Below are 21,708 nucleotides of genomic sequence, written 5' to 3' on the forward strand. Positions count from 1 at the left end.
AATGTGCAGCAGCCAGGGCTGGGCCAGAGCAAAGTCAGGAGCCCAGGACTCAATCTAGGTTCCCCTGGTAGGCAGCAGGGTAAGCCAGCACCACTACCTCTCTAGGGGCATATTAACAGGAGGCTGGGTCAGAAGCAGAGCTGGATTTTAACCCAGGCCCTGGGACATGACGCGTCGGCATCCCCGGTGATATCAAACACCTGCCCTAGCCGTCTTTATTTGGTAGGTATTGTTGGCCCTCTGTATCTGCAGGTTTTACCCCTCCGGATTCAGCCAACTCAAGAATAAAAATGTCAGAAAAGCTGAACTGTGGATGGAGCAGGCCCTTAGCACAGCAGCTGAGATGCCACTTGGGACATTTCCATCCCACATCCAAGTGGCTGTTTGGGTATGGGCTCCACTTCCCCTTCCAGTTACCTGCTGGTGCGTACTGTGGAAGGCGGCAGGTGGTGGCGCATGGACTCGGGCCCCTGCCACCCATGTGCAAGAGCCCAATGAAGTTCCTGGCTCCTGCCTTTGGCCTGGCCTAGTCCAGGCTGTTGTGGACATTGGAGGAATGAACCAAAATGTGCTCCGCTTGCCACCTCTCTCTTTCAAATAAAACAACCCCGCACATCTCTGTGCTTGGCATGTATAGGACTTTTCCCTAAATAGTAGCTGTTTATGTAACACTTATTTGTACTAGATGTTACTGGAGTTTACAGATGATTTAATACACATGAGAAACTGGGTGTAGGTGATGCAGGGATCCTTCAAAAAGCCTGTGGGACGTGGAATTAAAAGGTAAGTTTATCTCAGTGCAAAAAGAATTTTTTTAAATCCATGCAGCCAGTTCATGAAAAAAACTGCATGGAATTCAAGTATTTTTTCCTTCTTTAAATTTATTTATTTTTATTGGAAAGTCAGATATACAGAGAGGAAGAGAGACAGAGAAGAAGATCTTCCATCCACTGATTTACTCCCCCAGCGGCTGCAACAGCTGGAGCTGAGCCGATATAAAGCCAGGAGCCAGGAGCTTCTTCTGGGCCTCCTATGTGTGGGTGCAGGGTCCCAAAGCTTTGGGCCATCCTCTACTGTTTTCCCAGGCCACAAGCAGGAAGCTACATGGGAAGCAGGGCTGCTGGGATTAGAACCTGCGCCCGTGTGGGATCCTGGGCATACAAGGTGAGGACTTTAACCACTACGCTATCGCACCGGGGCTCAAGTTCAAGTATTTTTTAACACCAAAATAAACTTATCTTGTAGTTTCATTTATCTATGAAAATTTTTAAAAATTATTTTATTTGAAACAGAATTAGGGGCCTGGCCCAACAGTGTAGCGGTTAAAGTCCTCGCCATAAATGTGCCGGGATCCTATATGGGTGGCGGTTCTAATCCCCGAAGCCCCACTTCCCATCCAGCTCCCTGCTTGTGGCCTGGGAAAGCAGTCGAGGATGGCCCAAAGCCTTGGGACTCTGCACTGGTGTGGGAGACCCAGGAGAAGTTCCTGGCTCCTGGCTTCGGATTGGTACAGCTCCAGCTGTTCCAGCCGCTTTGGGAGTGAACCATCAGATGGAAGCTCTTCCTCTTTGTCTCTCCTCCTGTCTGTGTATCCACCTTTCCAATAATAATAAGTTTTTTTTTTTTTAAACAAAGGCAGGCAGTTAGAGGCATGGGGAGTGCTTCCATCTGCTAGTTCACCCCCCAAATGGCCACAACAGCCAGGGTTGAGCCAGGCCAAAGCCAGGAGCCCAGAACTTCATCTGGGTCTCCCTTAATCACACAACCATCTACTGCTACCTTTCCAGTGACATTAGCAGCGAGCTGGATGGGAAGTGGAATAACTGAGACTTGAAACTGGTGCCCATTTGGGATGCCGGTGTTGCAGACAGTGGTTTAACCTTCTATACCAAAACACCACCCCATCTGTGAACTTTTAAAAAGTCCCCTTGCAAATTACTTTACTATTTTAGGTGCAAGACTTGAGCTGCCACAGATGGTGGTTTCTGAGGGGATGACTACCAACATCATAAATAGAAGGGGGCTGCAAACAGTTAATGAAAAAATGTGTACTAGGAAAACATGCTGATTTCCAAATGTTTTTGCAGAAGAAAAAATTTCCTTTTGAACTCCGTTTTCCCGTGACCTATTTAAAGTGCTCCCATTTTCACGGGACTCTTAATTGGTTAGCTCCTGGAACCCAGCAGCTGGGAGCTACTGCTGCCCCATCCCCACCCCTAACCCAGGCAGCCCCTGTTCTGGAGGGATCCTGGCCGGGTCAGGCCAGCTTCTGCCAGGATGCTCAGGGCTGTAGCTGTCTTCTTTTTCTAAGCTTTGATTTTATTCGAAAGGCAGAGCTGCAGAGAGCGAAGCAGCACTCCCATTTGCTGGTTTACTTCCCAAATTGCTGGGCCATGTGAGTGGCAAGGGTCTCGGTGCCTGGGGTAAGCCTCTTCTGGCCGGTGAGGAGTGCAGTGTTGGCAGCTGCCCCCAACCCCAACATGGTACCTGTTGCTTAGGCCTGGTTTCCAGGTTGTGGCCTTTCAGGTGTGTGTGTGGAAGGGTGGGGGAGAGGAGGAGCATGTGGTAGTGATTCTGCCTTCTTGGTCTCCTATACCCCCTGCCCTTGGTCTCCTGGGCTTGGGGCTGCTGGCTGTGGGTGCCTGGCCCTGCAGGTGCCCATTCTGGGGTAGAGGATGATCCCCACCCGTCCCAGTCCTGGGGCCTGGTTGGTCCCCAAGGGCCGTGGAATGAACCATATGCAGTCACCTTGCTAAAGAATATCCATTTATTTATAATTATTGCTAAGTAAACTCTGTGAAACAGGAACATAGAAACACAGTAGGGCTCTGCACACATTGAGTGTCTAAACGGGCCGTTTGTACACACGGCAAAATAAGTTAGAGTGGGCTCTGCCAGGGGCCGCCAGGTCACCCGAGTCTTCTGAGGGGGTTGAGGGGGAGGGGGAGGGCAGGAGCCTTGCTGCGGCTGCCCCATTGGATGGGTGACGGGGGTGGGGGTGTCCCGCATGAGCCCCTCTTAGCTTGGCCCCGCAGGAGACGTTCAAGTATGGTGCCTTCCTCACAGAGGGTGGAGACCCCAGCCCTTCTCCTGTCCAAGACCAAGGCCACTGCGCTGGCAGGCGCCAGGAGGGGGAGGAGGAGGAGGAGGAGGTACGGGGGTCTTTTTGGTACCGGGGGAAGGACGTCGTGGGAAGAGGTAGTTTGCAGGGTCGGTGCCTGCTGCTCAGCAGGAGAATGCTTGCTGCCACCTGAGGCTCAGGCTGGCGGGCACCTGGGAGGCCACCGTGGCTGCTCCTCACTCCTGATCCCGTCGCCCTGAGGCCTGGCTTGGTCCTTCACTGAGGGAGGCAGCCATGGGGCAGTCACTCTGTGAAGTGGTCCCTACCCCCAACCCCCATGCCAGCTGTGTGCCCCACCTGGTTTCTGGTGCCTTGGGGGTCAGCCCTGGAGGTCCTGAATGTGCTGTTTACCTGCCCCAGGCCCATAGCTCCAGTCTGTGCCGGCAAGGGCAGGTCGCAGGGCAGAGCTGAGGCCGTTGGTATGGGGCTAGCTTGGGGTCTCGGCTATATAGTGGGGAGGCAGGGGCACGCACGGCACACAAGAAAGCTCATGTCTGGGAGAAGGAGCGCATCTCCATCCAACCAGGTAATGGGCCACATGGAGTTGTAAAGAAAAAAAAATTAATAATAAATTACCTTTGAAACACCCCCGATTCCTTGCAAAGATTTGTTTCCCGCGCGGTCTTCATCTTCCTTTTCACTCTGTTGCTCTCGGCTGGGAGCTGCCTCCCTGCCTTCAGATGTGTCCTTGTCCATCAGAATGACTCTGCCCTTCCTCCACAGGTGGTCCTTGGCCCCCCTCCTCCTGCCCTGTAACCCCCTCACCCCTCCATCTCTGTGTTTTCCTGGGTCATTGGTTTGGGTAGGGAAGCGAGGGACCATGATGTGGGCCAGATCAGAGGACAGGCCTGGGTGATGCTTGCTGGAGTTAGGGAAGGCCCCTCCCATACAGGGCTGGTGGGGACAGGGGCAGAGCTGGCCCTGGCCGCAGCACAAGGGAGCCCCAAGGAGGTAGAAGGCAGAGGGCCCTGCCTTGGGGTGGGGGTTGGTCAGCTGTCCCTGGAGAGCTCTTTGTGCCCCCTCTTTGTCCAGGCCTCCTGCGCTACCCTTTCTCTGCCAGCCAGCACACCTGGGACCTGTGCCTGCCTGGGGCCAGGCTAGTAGTACAGTCTGCATTTGGTCTAGTGGTCCCTAGTGGTGCAAACGCCAGGGGTGGGGGGTGGGCTGGGGCCGGCGGGGCAGTAGCTTGCTTCTCAGCTGTGGTGGGGGTGGGGCCGGCCGCAGCCCAGGGGTCTCGCCAACCCCCAACCCCACTCCTGCTCGCTATAGCACGTTGTAGTAGGCCATCTCTTTCATGGCCTGCTCCGTGAGGACGCTGGCCTCGGCGCTGCCATCCACACCCGCATAGGTATATGTGCTGTCCTCGAAGTCCTCCAGCTCCTGCTGGCCATCCAGCTCTGAGGGTTCAGGGCCCGCCAACTCCATCATGGGGTCTGTAAGAGAGGGGTGCAATGAGGCCTCCTGAGGAGGGCCGGTTATCCCCACACGGGATTTTGGTCGCCATTGTAGGCTGCAGTGGCAGCAGTGGTACCTTCGGGATGGCTCCCCAAGGACAGACACCCCTACCTAGGTTAACAGCACTCAGGTGGAAGTGTGTCAGGAAGCTGGGGAGCCTACCTGGCTGGCTGGCAGGGACCAGGGCTCACCCACAAACAGGTGTCCTGCCACGGACCCTGAGGAGGAGGGAGCCCTGATAAATGCAAGGCGGGCACTCAGTGTTTGTGTACCCCAGTCTTGCTTTCTTCTCCCTTGTCAGGACATCCTGGGCATTGGCCATGTTCCTTACCCTGCTGGCCTTGCCCACTGGGTGCCAGTAGTGTCCAACCAATGTTGACAACCCAAACTGGTTAAGCCACAGTTGTGACGCCAGCATCTCATGCTGGAGCACCGGTTCAAGTGCTCCCGGTTGCTCCCTGCTAAGGCACCTGACAAAGGACTGGATGGCCCAAGTGCTTGGGCCCTTGCACCCACATGGAGAGGCCTGATGGAGCTGCTGCAGGCCCCTGGCTTTGGCTTGGCTCAGCCCTAGCTGCTGTGAGCATTTGGGGAGTCAGTAGTGGATGGAAGATCTCTTTGTCTTCCCCTTTCTCTGTTGCTCTGCCTTTCAAATAAATAAGTCAATTGTTAGAAATAAAACTTAGCTATTATCTAAAAACAAACAAAAAAACAGATGCTTGTAGTCCTGCTGGAATGTTAGCCAGTGGCAAACTCACTTCCCTGATGGGATCTCTGGCTGAGGGTAATCCCACCTCTTGCCCAACTCAGGCAGGTAACCACAGAGGTATGAAGGAAGGCCTACTAGCAAGTTCTTGGGATATTCCTCTTGGATTCAAACAGCTGTGGAGGACAGGCTTCTGTCCTATAAGATGAGAACAAGGAGACACACGGTCTCCACGGTGCCTGGCAGCCATCTTGTGGCCATGAGGAAAATCACAGCCAGCGCCATGGATGAGCAGCAGAGCTGAATCAGCCCACTCCTAAAGGACATGTGGACTTCAGGCTAATTCATAACCTGCTTCTGTCTTACTTCAGCCTCACCGGAGGTGTCACAGCCCACACATGATAAAGCAGGGCTCCCCATCCCACTCCTCAGGTCACAGCCTTGCCTTGCACTGCTGGCTACAGTATAGCACATCCAGGTCTGCACGTCCCCATGGTGCTGAGTCTGTTGTCCTGTCCAGCTGGCCCCAGGGGTGGTCTGTACTGCCTTTTAGAAGGACCGGTATCCAGCTTCCCACACCACAGCCCCACAGTTTTCTAGGTGGTTCCACTTGGAACATGCAAGTGAGCCTGGGTTTCCAAAAAGTAACCAGATAGGAGCCCTGGGCATTGGAACTGGGCACAGCTGTTGGCTGTCACCTGGCAGGAGAAGCTCTGAGCATTCTGGCTCCAGCTTCCTGGAGATAGCAGAGCTACTTCCTGGGGTAGGTCTCTGGTGGGGTGGCTCTCAAACATGACACATGGAACCATGCAAAGCTCTTAGGTGGAGCCAGATGGACCTGTCCACTTCCGGGTCAATTCCATTCACATCTCTGGGGTCCAGCATCAGCATTACAGTATTAAAATAAGCTTTTAGGTGGTCCCTGCTGAGTAGCATGTCTGAAAAAAGCTTGGGGGGAAGAGTCTCTGGGTGAGGCCAATTCTGACTTCCCCCACCCAGGCCTGCTGAATCCCAAGCTCCCGGGGAGGGCTCTTCAGTTGGTTTAGCAAGTGTCCCTACCCTACCCCAGCTGGAAGCCCTACTTCAGTTGGCGCGAGATACCTCAGGACAGAAGATTCTGGTCAGCAGGGTCCAGCTGGGGTTGGGAGCTTGTACTTTGGCCAAAGTGTGGGAGCTGCCCATGCTGTTGCCCTTGGGTGGCTGGTGTCAGGCCACAGAATACCCCTACTTACTTTCCCTGGAAAGCAGCCAGCACCCCAGGCAACACCCCAGGCAGGAGCTGAGACAGACAACTGAACCTCAGAACAGAGACACCTGCTTTTACCCCAAGCCAGTTGCTGGATGGGGGCCCTCAGCCCAAGGCTGGTTCCCCAGCACCTCCCCACCGCCCCCCAGCCCAGCCATGGCCATCCTGTCAGGCTTGGCTGTTTTCCAGGGGATCAACCCACACAGCAGTCATCTCTGCTGGTGCCCGAGACACAGTCCTGGTTAGTTAGTCTCAGGAGGGTCAGAAGTTCCAAGTTGGCTCCCCCTTCCCGTCCGAGGACCCTCTGCCTGTGTGGAGACTGGCAAGTCCCAATGCTTTGTGGGAGCCCAGAACTTTTGTCCATGAGCTGTTGGTTAAGAGAACAGCTATTGCTGAGACTTGGGGATGATTTATAGCCAACAGCCTCAGGTTGGTGTGGGATGCTGTAGGCAAATTTCTGTCAGGTCTCAATGGTGGGATCAGCTGACCCTCTGCTGAGGATGTGGGTTAGTCTCCTTGGCAGACACTCTATTCTGGCCACGGGGAAGCTCAGAGCTCCCTTGTGCATAGCCACAGGCCCTGGAGTTGTGAGCTTTCCTGTATCTTACCAGCTTCCATCCCCACCTCGCCCCCCCCCCCCGCGTCTGTCTTTCCCATGATCTCACCGTGCTGTGATCATGCGTGCGCGGTCCCTGCCTGCTCTGCCGTCCAGTGGCCGCATCTGTGTGAATCAGGCATGATCATGCAGCCACCTCCCTGTGAGGATCTGGGGAGATCATAAAGGCCTGGCCACTGCACCCAGCACACGTCCGTCATTGCCTTTGTGGCTATTTACATGAGCCCATTAAAGTCCATAAACCCCCTCCACCACGACAGCTATCCAGAACTGAGCCCACCCAGGGGTTGGGGAGGTGGAGTGGTGCTCGACACCCACCGCTGGCATGGCTCCCTTTCTGTCTACTGTGCATGACCTACCCACCTTGGCTGTCCAGGCCGATGTCCATGACACCATGCTTGACCTTCATGTGCCGGCTCAGGTTGCCCTTGAGGTTGAACTTGCTGGAGCAGTAGGGGCACTTGAAGGGCTTGCTGCCCGCATGCAGGTGCATGTGGCCCAACAGGTTGTACATGCGGTTGAAGGACTTCCCGCACACCTAGGACACATTGAGGCAGCACACGTCAGCTGGAGGGAGCATGTTCCCATCTCCCTGGCTGGGCCAGAGCCCCACTCCCCATTCTTTCCTATGTGGCCCCAGAGGCAGAGAAACAGCCACTATTCCTGGCTACTTCAGGGGGCTGAGTGAGCTGGTAACATCTCCAAGGCTTGGGGTCCCTGGCCTGAGCCTTTTGCACCTTGGTCCCCATGTACCGCCCCCACCACCCCATAACCCCAGCTCTCAAGCAGCCCAACTGAAGCAGTTCTGGGCTCTGAACCCCACAAAGCCCAGGCGAAACTGGGCGGTGCCAGCCTACCTTGCACTTGAATGGCTTCACGGGCGAGTGTACAATCATGTGGGTCTTGAGCGTCTGCTTCTGCACGAAGGTCTTGAAGCAGATGTGGCACTGGTAGGGCCGGACGCTGGTGTGGATCAGCATGTGCCGCTTCATGTTGGCCTGCAGGGTGAACTCCCGGCCACACACCTCGCACTTGAACTCCTTCACACCCTGTGTGGCGTGGGGTTGGGGGGTGGGTGGGTGTGGGAGTGACAGTCAGGGCAGGTGTTAAGAGTCATGGCCTCATCCAGGCCCGGGCTCTGGGAAACACCTGCTCTCGAGGTATTCTGTTCCCACCTGCTCAAAACCATAGGAGCATGGATGGTGGTGGAGGGAGCCTCTTATTCCAGAAAACCCTTCAGTAACTGACAGTGTCTTTCTGTTGCTAGCCACACGCCTGCTATCTCCTGTCTACTGGGGTGGGGGTGCACTGAGGTCAATGTGCTTGCATTCATTCATACAGTAAACACTTCCCAGGCACCTGCTATAAGTCAGTATCACACTGGATACCGGGGACCCATGGCCTGGGGTGGGGGTAGGGGAGTATGGTCATCTCACAGGGTCTAAAGGCCATAGCCACCCCAGGGATAGTGTCAGTTACTCATGGACTCTGTTACAGGGCTCTCTCCAACCTTCCCTGGGGACAGGAGCCAGCTGCACTTGGTGTGGGACACACAGCCTCAGCCTGGGGTGGACCCAGGCCTCACCTGGTGGTTCCTGTCCCTAGTGGGTTGGGCACTCTATGCCCTGGGAGGTGGTCAGGGAAAACCAGCCTTTAACTGGGTACACAGGGAGTCCCCGAGGGAGCTATGCTCTGCTCATAAGCAATTTAGGAGGGCCCCAGGAGGAGAGGTGTGTGTGTGCCCAGCTGCTGAGCTGGTGGTTTCCCACTTTCCCCAACCTCACTCTTGGCAAAAAGGGGCAGTGCCTTGAAGGGTGCAGCGTATGACAAACCGCAGAGGAGTGTGGCCACTAGGGGGGGCCCTGCCACTCACAAGTTCACAAGCCCATGCTGTGCCCGTAGGATGCCTTGAGCTGGCAACAGGGATGCCTTTGGTGTTCCTAGGTTTTGAGTTTTGCTTTCAGCTTCCATGAAGGCTACTCTGGACTTAAGGGCATTGAACAATGCACCAGTGCAAGAGGAAAACGGCAGCTGCCCAGGCAGCACATGTACTGAAACCCCTTTGCTTGCTCCTGGCAAACATTACCAATCAATCTCACTCCGTTACTGATGAGCCCAGGGACATAGGTATCAGACTCTTCCACCATTCCTATAGTCTGCCAATGGGCTGGAGGAGCCCTGGCCACAAGGCCTCTGCACACCATGCCTGGTGCAGCAGAGAAGTTGTCCAAGCTGGAGAAGGCTGGATCCTTGAGCCGTTGGTTCTGCACTCCTGGTAGTGTCCACTGAGAGAAATAAGGCCTCTGATGTGACCATCAGAGGGAGGGTCAGCACTGTGGGGGAGGGGAAATCCTGTGCATGTTCAGGGTCAGGTTGGATGGGTTCTGGGGGAAGCCCAAGAACAGCACAGGGCCAGCAGAGGCATCTAACTCCACCTGCCAGGATGGGAGGACTTCCTGGAGGAGGTAACACTAGGCAAAGGGCATGGCGGCCAGTGGCCTAAAGCGGGTAGGACTATGTGCAGGGGGATACGCAATGGTCAAGTACAGGGATGTGATGCCTGGTCTTCCATTGACAAAAACCATTGTTCCTTGGTGAGCTCATTTCCCTTTGACAATGCAACACATCTAGCCGCTGACTACAGGGAAGTCGCCCTGTGCATGCCTGGGCACTGTGCCCATGGCCCTGGGGCATCCTGGCTTCTTCCTAGACAAAAGCAGGCCTTGATGGTTCTCCAAACTGGTTCCCTGGCATCCTGCCTGGGGTGCTGGTTCAAGTCCCAGCTACTCCATTTTCAATCCAGCTTCCTGCTCATGGCCTGGGAGAGCAGAGGAGGATGGTCCAAAGCCTTGGAATTCTGCACCCGGGAGCCCTGAAGAGTTCCTGGCTCCTGGCTTTGGATCTGCCCAGCACTGGCCATTGGAGCTACCTGGGGAGTGAACCAGCAAATGGAAGACCTTTCTCTCTCTATCTCTCCTCTCTGTAACTCTGCCTTTCAAATAAAAAGACCTAAATCTTAAAAAAAAAAAAAATGCAATGATAAAACGACAGAGGTATCTGTTTACCCCCTAAACGACCTCATCTAGGGCTTGGGAACAGCAGCCAGGCAGTGGGGAAGGCAGGGGCGGGGCCAGGCTGCAGTGGGGGCCGCCTCACCTTGTGGGTGAGCGAGTGCTGCTTGAGGTGGTGGATCTGGCTGAACTCCATGCCGCACTCGGTGCACACAAAGGGCCGTACGTTCTGGTGCTTGAGCATGTGGTTCTGCAGCTGGCTGCGGTAGTGGAAGGACTTGTCACACTCCAGGCACTGGTAGAGGGTGGGGCCCTGGTGGGAGGCCAGGTGGCGCTTGAGCTGGGTCAGGGTGGAGAAGTCCAGGCCACACTCGACGCACACGTGGCAGCGGCCACTCTCGTGCTTCACTTCGTGCGCCTTGAGCTCGCTGGGGTAAGCAAAGCCGCGACCGCAGAAGTGGCAGCTGTAGGGCTTGACCTCTGAGTGCAGCAGCATGTGGCGCTTGAGGTGGCTGGTCTGCGTGAAGGCCTTGTGGCACACCTGGCACTTGTGCGGCCTCGTGCCCTGGTGCGTCAGCAGGTGCGTCTGCAGGTGGCTGGGCTGCTTGAAGAGCTTGCTGCAGTGGGGGCACGAGTGGGGCTTGATGCCATTGTGGCCCAGGATGTGCGTCACCAGGTTGTACTTGGACGTGTAGGACTTCTCGCACATGCGGCACTGCCAGCGCTTCTGGCGGTCGCCTGCCTCCACCAGGTACGAGTCGTCGATCTGCACGTTGATGTCCAGCCGGTCCAGCTGGGCCTTCTTGTGGCGCTCGGCTGTGGAGCCGGCCGCGTCTGCCTCAAACTCACCTGCCTCCTGCCACACAAAGCCCTGCTCTGGTTTCAGGGGCCCCGGTGATGCCACGGCAGGAGGCTCAGGGTCACCCAGCGAGGCCAGGTGTGGCGGTGGTGGTGGCGGTGGCGGTGGCTCGAAGCCGCACTCGGCGGGCAGGGCCTCTGGCCCAGGCAACACTACGCTGGGCTCGGGGAAATGAGGCTCGTATGGGGCCACATCCAACTCAGGCCTGGGTGTCCGGGTCAGGTGGCGGAGCGTCCGGGGCTTGCGGCTGAAGGCGCTGAGGTCGATCATCTTCACGGCGCTGTTCTGCACCAAGGCCTCACAGCCGCCACTGCCTGCCACCTCAGCCGGGGCCTCTGCCAGGCCCACATCCTTGTCGTCACTGGGCACGGATACCTCATACACCTCCTGCTCTTCCTCTTCTTCCACCTTCTCGAATTTGACCTTGGGCACCAGGCGCACAGGAGGCCGTGTCTTCCGCCGGGTGTGCTTCTCAAAGGCCGCCTCAACTTCCAGCACCTCTTCCTCGGCAGGCTCCTCCAGGGCCTGCCCGTTGCAGGCCAGCTGGTAGACGTCTGGGCCAGAAGGCCCATGTTCCCCGAGGGTTGTCCCCGGCAGCCCCAGGTCTGGGTAGAAGGCCTGGGCGCTTATGGTGGCTCCAAAGAGCTCATTTTCGGAGACCAGGCCCAGCACGGCGGCCTGAGCCAAGGACAGCACCACCACGGCGTCCGTCTGTGTCCCTGAGTCCATGAGGCCCTCCATCCCGTGGCAGCTGGCTAGGAGGGCATGGCTGTGGGAGGAAGAGGGGCAGTGAGTACCCAGGCTTGGAGCTGCATGGACAGCAGAGTGTGGATGCAGTCAGCTTGGGGTGTGCCCGGCCCCGCTGTCTGTCTGCTCCTGCCTTAGAAACAAGGGGATTAATTACAGGGCGTGAGGATCACCTCAGCGCAGCCAAACATCTCCTCCAGCTCCCTGTAGCATCCTTCCTGAGCCCTGCCTCGCCCCTGCTCGTTTCAGTCTTCCTCAAACCGTGTCCTGCAGGTCTTTCCAGACTTCCTCAAAAACCCAACTCCAACTAAAGGCGGGACTCTGCTAACAACTGGCTTTCAAAAGAGCCCTGCTCAGTTGCAGTGCGTGCTGCCCTCCCACACTTCCCTGCGGGCTTGGCTGCCAACGTGATTAATTTTGCACAGACTCTGAGACGGCATGATGGGTGCCGTGTTAGACAGATGTCATCATTTTTTTTAACATAAAGGTTTATTTACTGGGGGCTGGCACTGTGGTGCAGCCAGTGAAGCAGCTGTCTGCAGCACCAGCACCCCATGTGGGCACCTGTTCGAGTCCCAGATGCACCACTTGTTTTTTACCTCCCTGCTACTGCAGCTTGGAAAGCAACAGATGATGACTCTAGTGCTTAGGTCCCTAAACCCACATATGAAACACAGAGGAAGCTCCTGGCTCCTGGCTCCTGGCTTCAATCTGGCCCAGCTCTGGCGACCCTGACCATTTGGATAATAAACCAGTGGGTGGAAAGTCTCTCTCTCTCTCTCTCTCCTCTCCCTCCCCCTCTGTAACTCTTTCAAGTAAATAAAAAAAAAAAAGTAGGTGGTGTGATGTGGATGGAAAGAAAAGGTAAGTTTGGTGTTGTTGAAAAGTAATTTATGCAAGGTTTTTCACAGTGTGCATTTTTCACAAACTTTTTGAACACCCTTCATAAATGGAAAAGACAAGGCCCATGGAAACTCCCATAAGCAAACCAGGTGTCGGTGACGTTTTCACACACAGCTGCTGCCCATCAGCCCATCAGCCCAGGCTCTCTATCCCGGCTGGGCGCGGCGTCCCTCCTTTAGCTAAAGGTCACATATTTAAATATACGAATCTAGACCAGGACACATATGGCTTTTCTGTGTCTCACTTGTGGGCTTTCCACATCAGATAGGCCTGCGTTAACTGCTGAAAACCAGCTCCCAGGCTCACAGTCAAGGTTTTGGAGCAGAGTGAGTAATTTCCTCTGCTCTATCCCAGTGCACACACCCTCCCAGGTGCACACCAGGCTCTCTGGCCCGGCCTCCTCCCTCTGGGGTGGACAGCAGGCAGCCCAGATACAGTCTGTCTCTGCTGTGTTCCTGCTGCTGCATCTGGATCCCCAGAAGGTCCCCAAAGTCCCTCTGTTCCTGGGGCCTCCACCTTTCTGCAGGCGTGTGGCACCCCCTCCTGGGCCTCAGAAGCTTCAGTCTGTCCTCTGGCCCTGGCTTAGCACCCAGCATGGCAGAGGAAGGGGCTGGCATTCCCGCTGTGACCCTGGCTCTGGCCTGGGTCAGGCTGAGGCTGGCCCTTCCTCAGGAAATGGCCCCGCTTGGTGCAGCCCTCCCCCAGCGCCCAGCTGAGCTTCCCTTTCCTGAGGCTAAAAATACCCAGACAGGAATGTGGCCTCCCTGGAGCGGACACTGTGGATTAAACTGCTAAACCCGGAGTGGGCTCTCGTGGGAGGGAGCACGGAGCTGGCCACCTGCGAGGGGGTCTATCTGGAAAGTCTGGGGGCTGACTCTGCTTCCCCCACCCCATGTCCAGCTCCTGGCACTGGCATGCAGACACGATCAGGAGCCTTCCTGCAGGCTCTCTGGCCCGGCCTGAAAGTCCTGGCTTGGTCACTTAAAAGGGAGACTAAGCAGTTACATCAGCCCTTCAACCCCTCTAGAGAAAAACAGATGAGTGCAAAATCCCTCAGCTCCTGGGGCCCAGCAGCCTAAGTGAAGGTGCATCCCCCTCTGCCTCTGCCTGTCTTGTAGGGGGCATGGTACCACTCTTGAGCCCCAACTCTAGCAACGCTTTTGGGATATGAAGATTTTAAGCCATCAGGGACCAAGAACTGGTCCATTCAAGCTCTGCCAGATGCTTGCTGCTGCTGGAGCCTGGCGTGTCAACTGAGTGGCAGAGCGAGGTCTGACCTGCTGAGCCCGGCACAGCCACGCCAGCCCCTGTCCCCGCCCCTGGCTCTGACGCAGCACCCAGAGGCCCTCGTGTCTGCTAGGGTCTAGGCAGTGATGCACTCAGCAATTTTTTTGGACTTCCCCACGGCAGGGCCCGTGGGAGGAGGTGCCGCCCTCAACAAGGGCATGAACCAGGCCTCCACGTCTCCTCTGAAGGAGACGGGGAAGCTGGAGTCTGGGATTCTTCCCAGGTGCCCGTCCCAGGCTCCGCCCCCTACCCACAGGTCGGAAAAAGACCACAGGAACAAAAATGCCGATCAATACCTGCTTTTGGGAGCAGGGGCATGGATGCGTGGGGTCACTCCAGGGAGAGTAACCTTGACCTTCACTGGCCATGCATTGGGTGGGGGGCAGTTTGACATCAGAAGGCAAAGGGTGTGCTGGGACATGGAGGGGCACAGGGGCACCTCCTAGGGGTGTGTTAACAGCAAAGGCTGTTAACCTGTCATCCACCAGGTGAGCCCCAAATCACCCCCATGGTATGCATGTATATTACAAGGGCAGCACAGTGTGCTCCCCTACTTCACACCAAGAGTGCCATTGGTGGGGTGGCCGAGCTCGGCCTGCACTGAGGTCTCTCGGGCCCCACCTGAGCCTGGCTTACTCCTGGGCCCACTACAGAGTGGCAACTCTCAGGCCTGCTCCTTGCACCTGCTGTTTCTGGGGGGTGGCCAGAGACCTGTTCAGGGTCTCTGCTTCTCTGCTCCCTGAAGCTTTCTGCCCACTGCCGATAACCCACCATCAACCAGGCCCCTGCTTGCTTTCACAATGGGCAGGACTTGCCTGGGCAGAGCACAGGCCCTGCCTGGGAGGTGCCCAATCAGTGTGGTTTCTGGGACAGGTTCAGTCACCAGTTGCCATCATGTGTCATCTGAGCGGAGGGGCGGGGCGGAGGGATCGGGGACTCTGACCCAGTCTCTGCTCCCCCGCCCTCACCAGTTTTCCGGTTTACTTCTTCCAGGCTGGGACCTGCTTCCTTCCCACAGGCCACACCCTTTCTGTTTTCTGTCCTGGAGGCCAGGTGTGGCACCTGTGTGTCAGGGTCCCCCTCCATGCACCCACGCCATCTGCCTGGGGGGGGTCCCCCTTGTGACACTCCCTTTTCAGGCCTCTCCCCACCCCAGGACACTGAGGACTCACAATAGAAATCTCTGAGCTTAGGCACCAAGGAGGGGGCTGTGGTGTGGCCTCCTACCAAGGCACCCTGCATGGGTGGGCAGCATGGAAAGAACGTAAATGTTAAGGGCAGGGATGGGAATAAATGGAGTAGCTGCCAGGCCGCGATTGTGCTAGGAGCTGGGAGTGGGGGAAGGGATGCTTAAGAGGAGGAAGAGATGGGGAGAGGGGGAGGGGGAAAGAGAGAGAGAGAGAAAATAAATGAACACACCAAGAAGAGGAGGGGCCAGGGAGAGGGGGATGGGGAGATAGAGAGGGAGAAAGAGAGAGAGGGAGAGAGAGAGAGAGCGAGCGAGCACGAGCGCACAATGGAGGCCCAGGCACAAAGGCAAGGGAGGAGAAGCGGCAGGAAACCTGCGGGTCCCAGAACTCAGGCCTGCTCTGGGCATAGTTCCTCCCGGGATGCCCGAGAGAAAGTCAGAGCTTGGCTACCTGGTCTCAGGATGCAACCCCACAACCTCCCACCCAACACCGCTATACCTGGACAGCACAGGAGGAATGGGCAAGATCTGAGTGGTCAGTGTCCTCTGGGGCAGAGCACTGGGCAGGTAGGCACCCAAGGCCTGTGCTGACCACCTGCCTACTCCTGGACTAAGCCCCACCTCCAGGGAGGCCTTCTCAGAGCCCTGCTCAGGGCTTCTGTCAGCCTAGGTACCACCAGGGCTCTGCGACCAGGTTTAATCTCATGGCCGTTTTCTCGAGGAAACGAGGTCCTTGCTCCCAGGTGGAACTTCAGCAATAACCAGGGCTGACGCTGGAGGACAGCCTTGCTCCTTGGCCTTCAACTTGTCCTCAGTTGGGGCTCCTGTCCCTGAACCACTGGGTGAGCATCTGTAAGGCGTCTGATGCAGACAGCAGGAGCTGCACCAGTGGTTGTGTCAATGGTTGAAGTACCAGGATCTCAGGAGAGAACAGGTGCATCCCAGCATGGGCATGGGGCAGCACTCACTGGAGCCATGGAGGAGGGAGGAGAGTCCCGGTGCCTGCCTCTGGGTCCTTTGCCCATCTGCGGCAGCGCAGGCCCCTGGGGGGAGGAGGTGCCAGGGGCGAGGAAGCTGCAGGCAGGTGGAAGGCCACAGAAGCCTCCCAGACTCCATCTCCTCGCCCCTTTTGCTTCCTCTTCTGCACACAGCACCAGGAAGGAAGAGGAAGCGAAAGCCGTGGCTTGTGCAAACTGGCGGCTCCCCGCCGCAGTCTCACTTCTGCCCAACCCACCAGCCCTGACTCAGCAGCAGGTGCTGGGGTAGCTGTGTGGAGGTTGGGGGTTATGGGTGAAGGGTGGCACAGGGAAGTGTGGGAGTCTCTTCCTTATGGGGTCCAGTTCCTTCTCTTTATAGACAAGGACATGGAGGTCCAGAGAGGGAAACGACGGGTCCAAGGAGACAGTGGTAAAGCTGGTCTGGGCTGGTGCTTGGTCATGGGGCCTGCAGAAGAAGTCCCTGGCTAGATGTGTCTCCCCTCAGGCTCCACGGCCCCTCTCTACCCTAGGGCCTTTGCACAGACTGAAGCTCCCCTCATTCTGCAGGCTGTGGTTTCCCCCACTTACCTGAGGGCATCACTGCCACGGTCACATGGCCCTGCTGTGAGGTCTGACACTAAGGTGGACATTGTCCAGGTATCCTGCGGGTGCAGAGCAGACCCTGATAGTTTGTGCCTGGGACAGGTTGACCTCGGACTCCAGCCCCGATAAGTGCATGCTGACCCAGAACTGGGTCGGTCCTAAGTCATCTTCCTTGATAAATAGCCCATCCCAAGCAGCAGGGGTGCAGAGTGGGCGCTTGGCATGGGAATGCCCTGCAGGTACTCAATGGAAGGAAGAAAGCTCAAAATCAGGGAACCTGAGGCCAGGCGCTGGGGAGTGTGCCACTTATGATCAGAGGGCTGTGGGTCCCTGGAAGCCATGGGCCCTGGCTTGGCCCAGCATGGTGCTCCTCCTCCGCCAGGGTCATCTGGGATGGGAGGAAGGACTTGACTGGTCCACCCCGTTGCAGGAGTGTCTTCAGCTCAATGGCTCCAACAGCTACTCAGGGGACAAAGAATCGAATTATCCCCATCTGGGCTTGTCCTAGCCACATTGCTCAAATCCATCACTTGTCGCCATCTTGCCACCCAAGCCAGCGTTCCCCAAGGACCCACTCACCCGTTTAATCCTTATTTCCTACTTGAAAGATGGGGCTGGGCCTGGCGTGGTAGCCTAGTGGCTAAAGCCCTCACCTTGCACGTGCCAGGTTGCCATATGGGTGCCGATTCTAATCCCGGTGGCCCCACTTCCCATCCAGCTCCCTGCTTGTGGCCTGGGAAAGCAGTTGAGGACGGCCCAAAGCCATGGGTCGCCGTACCCACGTGGGAGACATGGAAGAAGCTCCTGGCTTTGGATCCGTGCAACTCCAGCCGTTGCAGCTCACTTGGGGAGTGAATCATCAGACGGAAGATCTTCCTCTCTGTCTCTCATTCTCTCTGTATATCTGACTTCCCAATGAAAAGAATAAATCTTAAAAGAAAGAAAGAAAGACGGGGTGACACAGACACAGAGAGATCTTCTACCTGCTGGCTCACTTCCCAAATGGCAGCAGCCCAGACACTTGGGAAAATGCTCCATGCCTTCCCAGGTTCATTAGCAGGGAGCTGGAGTGGAAGTGGAGCAGCCAAGACTAGATATTTCATTTGCCTCATCCTACCTCCATCTACTTTGTCGTCACAGACCATGCCTGCCTTTTGTGTGAAAACACTGCTGTTCTCAGTGTTTGCAACCTGTTTGCTCCTTTTCTCTTCCGCCTCTTGCAACTCAGACATCAGCCACTTTCCCAGAAGGCTTTCCCTGAATCCCAAACGTTGGTCCCCACTTTCTCAGCAGCTTCCAGAGTCACATATCTCCTTCTGGAACTTGAGCACCACTGTCACTGCTGCGTGAGCAACTTATTTATTTGCCCAGTCACCTGCTTAGGACCTGGCACCTTGGGTTGGTCCTCAGTGCTCCTGAGCTGCCCGCATTGCACCCCAGTCATGGACACACACACAGGAGGTGGCTGTCTTTTGAGACCGCACCCTCTGCAAACTGTTCAAGTGCCAAAAAAAACAAAAAAAAAAAACAAAAAAAAACTAACCCCGAATTCAGGTCCTGTGCTGAGTGCAGATCTGGCAAGCAGCTGATGGGCATGGAGTAGTCCAGACTGCCTGGGCCCAACAGGCTTCTGGACCAGTTCCTGGCTGTGGCTGCACAGATAAGAGGTTTTGTGGCTCCCATAGGTTCTGCGGGCATCCTCCAATTCCAAAAGTAAACAACACCTCTGTCCCCCAAAACGTACACACGGCCAGCTCAGGGCATGGGCTCTAGGCACAGGGACAAGAATTCCCAGTGTGGTGAGAACTGATGGGGTTTGAACTGAGGCAGGGCCTGCGAGGTGCACAGGTTGTCTGCAGTTCTCCCAGGGTGGACCCGGGGGCACCTCTTTAGGCAGGGTACAGTGGATGTGAGCTGTGTCGGCCCAGGGCCTCAGGCTGCCTCCCTTCCTCCACTCGGCTCTCAGCATGAATAGGCTTTCAGGGTCCCAGACCTCTCTTAATACTGGGCCTTCTCCATCTCCTCTTCCTCTCCCTCCATTCCTCTTCTCTTCTGTTTCCGTGGCAACCCCACCCAGCGCTCTGCCACTCGGTCCTGCTTTCCCATCTCCTCTCTCTCCTCTTTCATCCCCCGCTCATGGCGGGGTTGGGTCTGTAGCCCCTTCGTCCTTAGCGTCTAGTCTCTCTCCTTTTTACTCTCCTTTCATCTCCCTCCATGTTCCTCTTGTCATCTCAGGGCGGCATCTATTTATCTTTTGCTTAAAAATAAAGAAGAAAAAAGGGAAGCATAAAGAAAGCCTGCTGCACTGGGCCTGCATTCCCCGACTGTTCCAGTCACTACCCAAGGGTTGTTTCTCTCTCCTCTCTCAGGAGGGTCCATGGGAGGAAGGACCTGGGATGCAAGCAGAGTAGGACCTGGAACCTATGGTGATGCAGGCCGGAATCCCACCCTGGGATCCCAGCATGCGGGGTACCCCTCCTCCCAGGCCTCGTGTGCTAGGCCGAGGCACACAGTAGATGTTCAGTGTACGTGGCTCCAATAGGGCAGCGTGACAGGCCAGTCCCTCAGGCCCCCTGCTCTTGCCCATGCCCCTCCCGCCTCTGAGGAGAGGAAGCAGCCAGGGGCTCTCCCAGCCACATCCCTGCCTCCCCTGCACCAGGAAGCAGTGAGTGTGGTGGCCGTGTGCTGGGGTCCTCTCATCCGCCCTCCTCAGAGCTCCTGTTCGGGAAAATGGGATTACAAGGCATTTCTTTGGGTGCATAAGGTTTTGAGATGCACTGTAGTCCCGGGCACATGATCCAGGCCATCCCAGAGAAAAGGGTAGTTTATAGTCTTAAGGATGAGCCAAGTGAGGCTCAGAGAAGCCACTATCACCTGCCCGAGTCAGAGGAAAGGTGGGAGGCAGCACGCACGCCCCCTGACTCCACCTCCTCCTGGGAGGAGCCAGGCCCACCGCCCCACAGCTTCTGCTCTGTGATCAGAAACACAGCCAAAGGCCTGGAAGAGATTTACCCCAGCAAAGATTTACGCCAGCAAAGCAAGTGGTTTAACATAGCCTGGTGTCTAAAGGTTAGAGAGGGAACAGATGAGAATAGAAAGTCACACTCTGGAGGAGCAGGGCCCCAGGCCTCTAGGAGTCCCCGGACTGTGTGAGCCCTCGGGGTTACAGCTGAGCCTGCTGTTGTGCCCAGGACAAGGCAGTGTTACCAGCAGCCTCTGACCCTGGGCTCCACGGGCCTACCTGGAGGGGCTACCAGGTCTATCCCATCCTGTGCACCTGGAAGGGCTCCGCCCCAGGATGCAGCAAGTCCTGGGGTCCGTGACCCACAGAGGTGACAATCACACTACAGCTCCACTTGTCCCTTCCTTCTAAGACTGGCTCCCAGGCCCCAGGCCCCAAGGAACCCTGATCTGTAACAGGGATGGTGACTGGAGAGGGAGGAACCACACATTCACTTCCGATTCGTTTCCCTGCTGATGTGCCTGAGAAAATGGCTCTAGTCCTTGATCCCCCTGCACCTAGCTGGGAGACCAAGATGAAACTCTTGGCTCCTACCTTTGGATCAGCTAAGCCCCAGCCACTGTGGCCATTCAGGGAGTGAACCAATGCATGGAAGATCTCTCTCTTTGTAATTTTGCCTTTTAAATAAACAAATAATCCTGAAACAAACAAAAACCCACAAAAAGAATGAATATTTGTCAACTAGGCTGCCTCACACGGAGACCCAGCAGGAGCCATGATTACTACCCCATTATTCCTGGTACTGCGTGCTGCTTGCCAGGACATGAAGGCCCCCAGTCTCAGGGACCTCAGAATTCGGGTCAGAGACAAGAATGAAGACCCAGGAAACACACACTTTTGTGTAGTTTCCCTGCACCCTGCACCTTAAGGGATCTGGAAGGATCTTAGCTGGATGGGCACTTTGGGGGAAAGGATGGAGACTCCACCTAGGCTGCAGGGAGAGGTGTGTGTGGCCTGGCCCCTGAGCCCTCTGCCCTCTCCCAGCAGCCAGTGTGACTCACCTGGAGGCCTCCAGGCTGGCAGAGCCCCCGGCAGCTTGGCCTCTGAAGCTGGCGCCACCGTCAACGTTTATTTTGCAGTCGCCCACACACACCCGGCTCGAGCCCGGCTTCATGCCAGGAGAGGAGCAGAGAGCCGGCGCTCTCATTCACATAAAGCCCCAGTGTGGCTCTGTGATGCATGGCTGGTGGTGCACACAGCCCTGAGATGCAGGCGGCCACGGCCCTGTGTGCACCAGGCAAGGGCGACTTAGCCAAGGAGAGGACCTGCAGGTGGCCTAAAAGCTGCATATCCATGCTTAGTCCCTGGTCTTAGTGGGAGAGCAGTTGTGGGCCTGAGATAAGAGGTTCAGGAAGGGCAGGAGGAGGAGGTGGAGAAGATTGCAGTGGCAGAACTCAGCCTGGTAGGCTCAATGGTTAAATCCTCACCTTGCACGTGTAGGATCCCACATGGGCGCAGGTTTGTGTCCTGTCTGCTTCACCTCCCATCTAGCTCCCTGCTTATGGCCTGGGAAAGCAGTAGAGAATGGCCCACAACCTTGGACCCTGCAGCTATGTGGCTGAGGATCCTGGCTTCAGATTGGTTCAGCTCTGGCCAGTGTGGCCATCTGGGGAATGAACCAGCAGATAGAAAATCTTTCTGTCTCTCCTCTCTGAAAACCTGCCCTTTCATTAAAAATAAATATAAATCTTTAAAAACAAACAAAAGAGAAAACCACAACCCAACCAGGGGACCCTACTCTGCTGCCCTGCCTCTAGAGCTGCAGCAGGCCCCTCCCTCAAGTGTCCCAGCCAACAGGAGAAAACACAAGTTCTCCAGAGACTTAAGAGCAGCAGGCGGGCACAGCCCTTGACAGCTGGCACGGCGTTTCTCATGTGTGACATCATTGGGCCTCCTGCCAGGCTCTGTATGGCTTCTTGCTCTCAGGGCGAAATCCCCATGTCTGCTACAGTGCCAGCCTGGGTCT

General features: G+C 56.3%; 1 protein-coding gene across 5 annotated transcripts in view; it reads right to left on the reverse strand.

Moving 5' to 3' along the window:
• Positions 1–2,748: 2,748 nt before the first annotated feature.
• The window catches only part of ZNF710 (zinc finger protein 710), a 59,311-nt gene continuing 40,351 nt past the window's right edge, over positions 2,749–21,708 (reverse strand). For 4 of the 5 annotated variants that reach the window (XM_058665584.1, XM_058665582.1, XM_058665585.1 and 1 more), the window contains 4 exons: positions 10,301–11,783; positions 8,002–8,193; positions 7,508–7,682; positions 2,749–4,554 (listed from right to left, as the gene is read on the reverse strand). In XM_058665584.1, the coding sequence (XP_058521567.1) occupies positions 4,385–4,554; positions 7,508–7,682; positions 8,002–8,193; positions 10,301–11,755 (1,992 nt within the window). In that variant the 5' untranslated portion in view covers positions 11,756–11,783 and the 3' untranslated portion in view covers positions 2,749–4,384. Of the gene's footprint in view, positions 4,555–7,193; positions 7,250–7,507; positions 7,683–8,001; positions 8,194–10,300; positions 11,784–21,708 lie in introns of all 5 variants that reach the window. The other variant, XM_058665586.1, reaches the window with a different exon arrangement.

The sequence above is a fragment of the Ochotona princeps genome, chromosome 6, assembly GCF_030435755.1.
Source record: "Ochotona princeps isolate mOchPri1 chromosome 6, mOchPri1.hap1, whole genome shotgun sequence".
NCBI lineage: Eukaryota > Metazoa > Chordata > Mammalia > Lagomorpha > Ochotonidae > Ochotona > Ochotona princeps.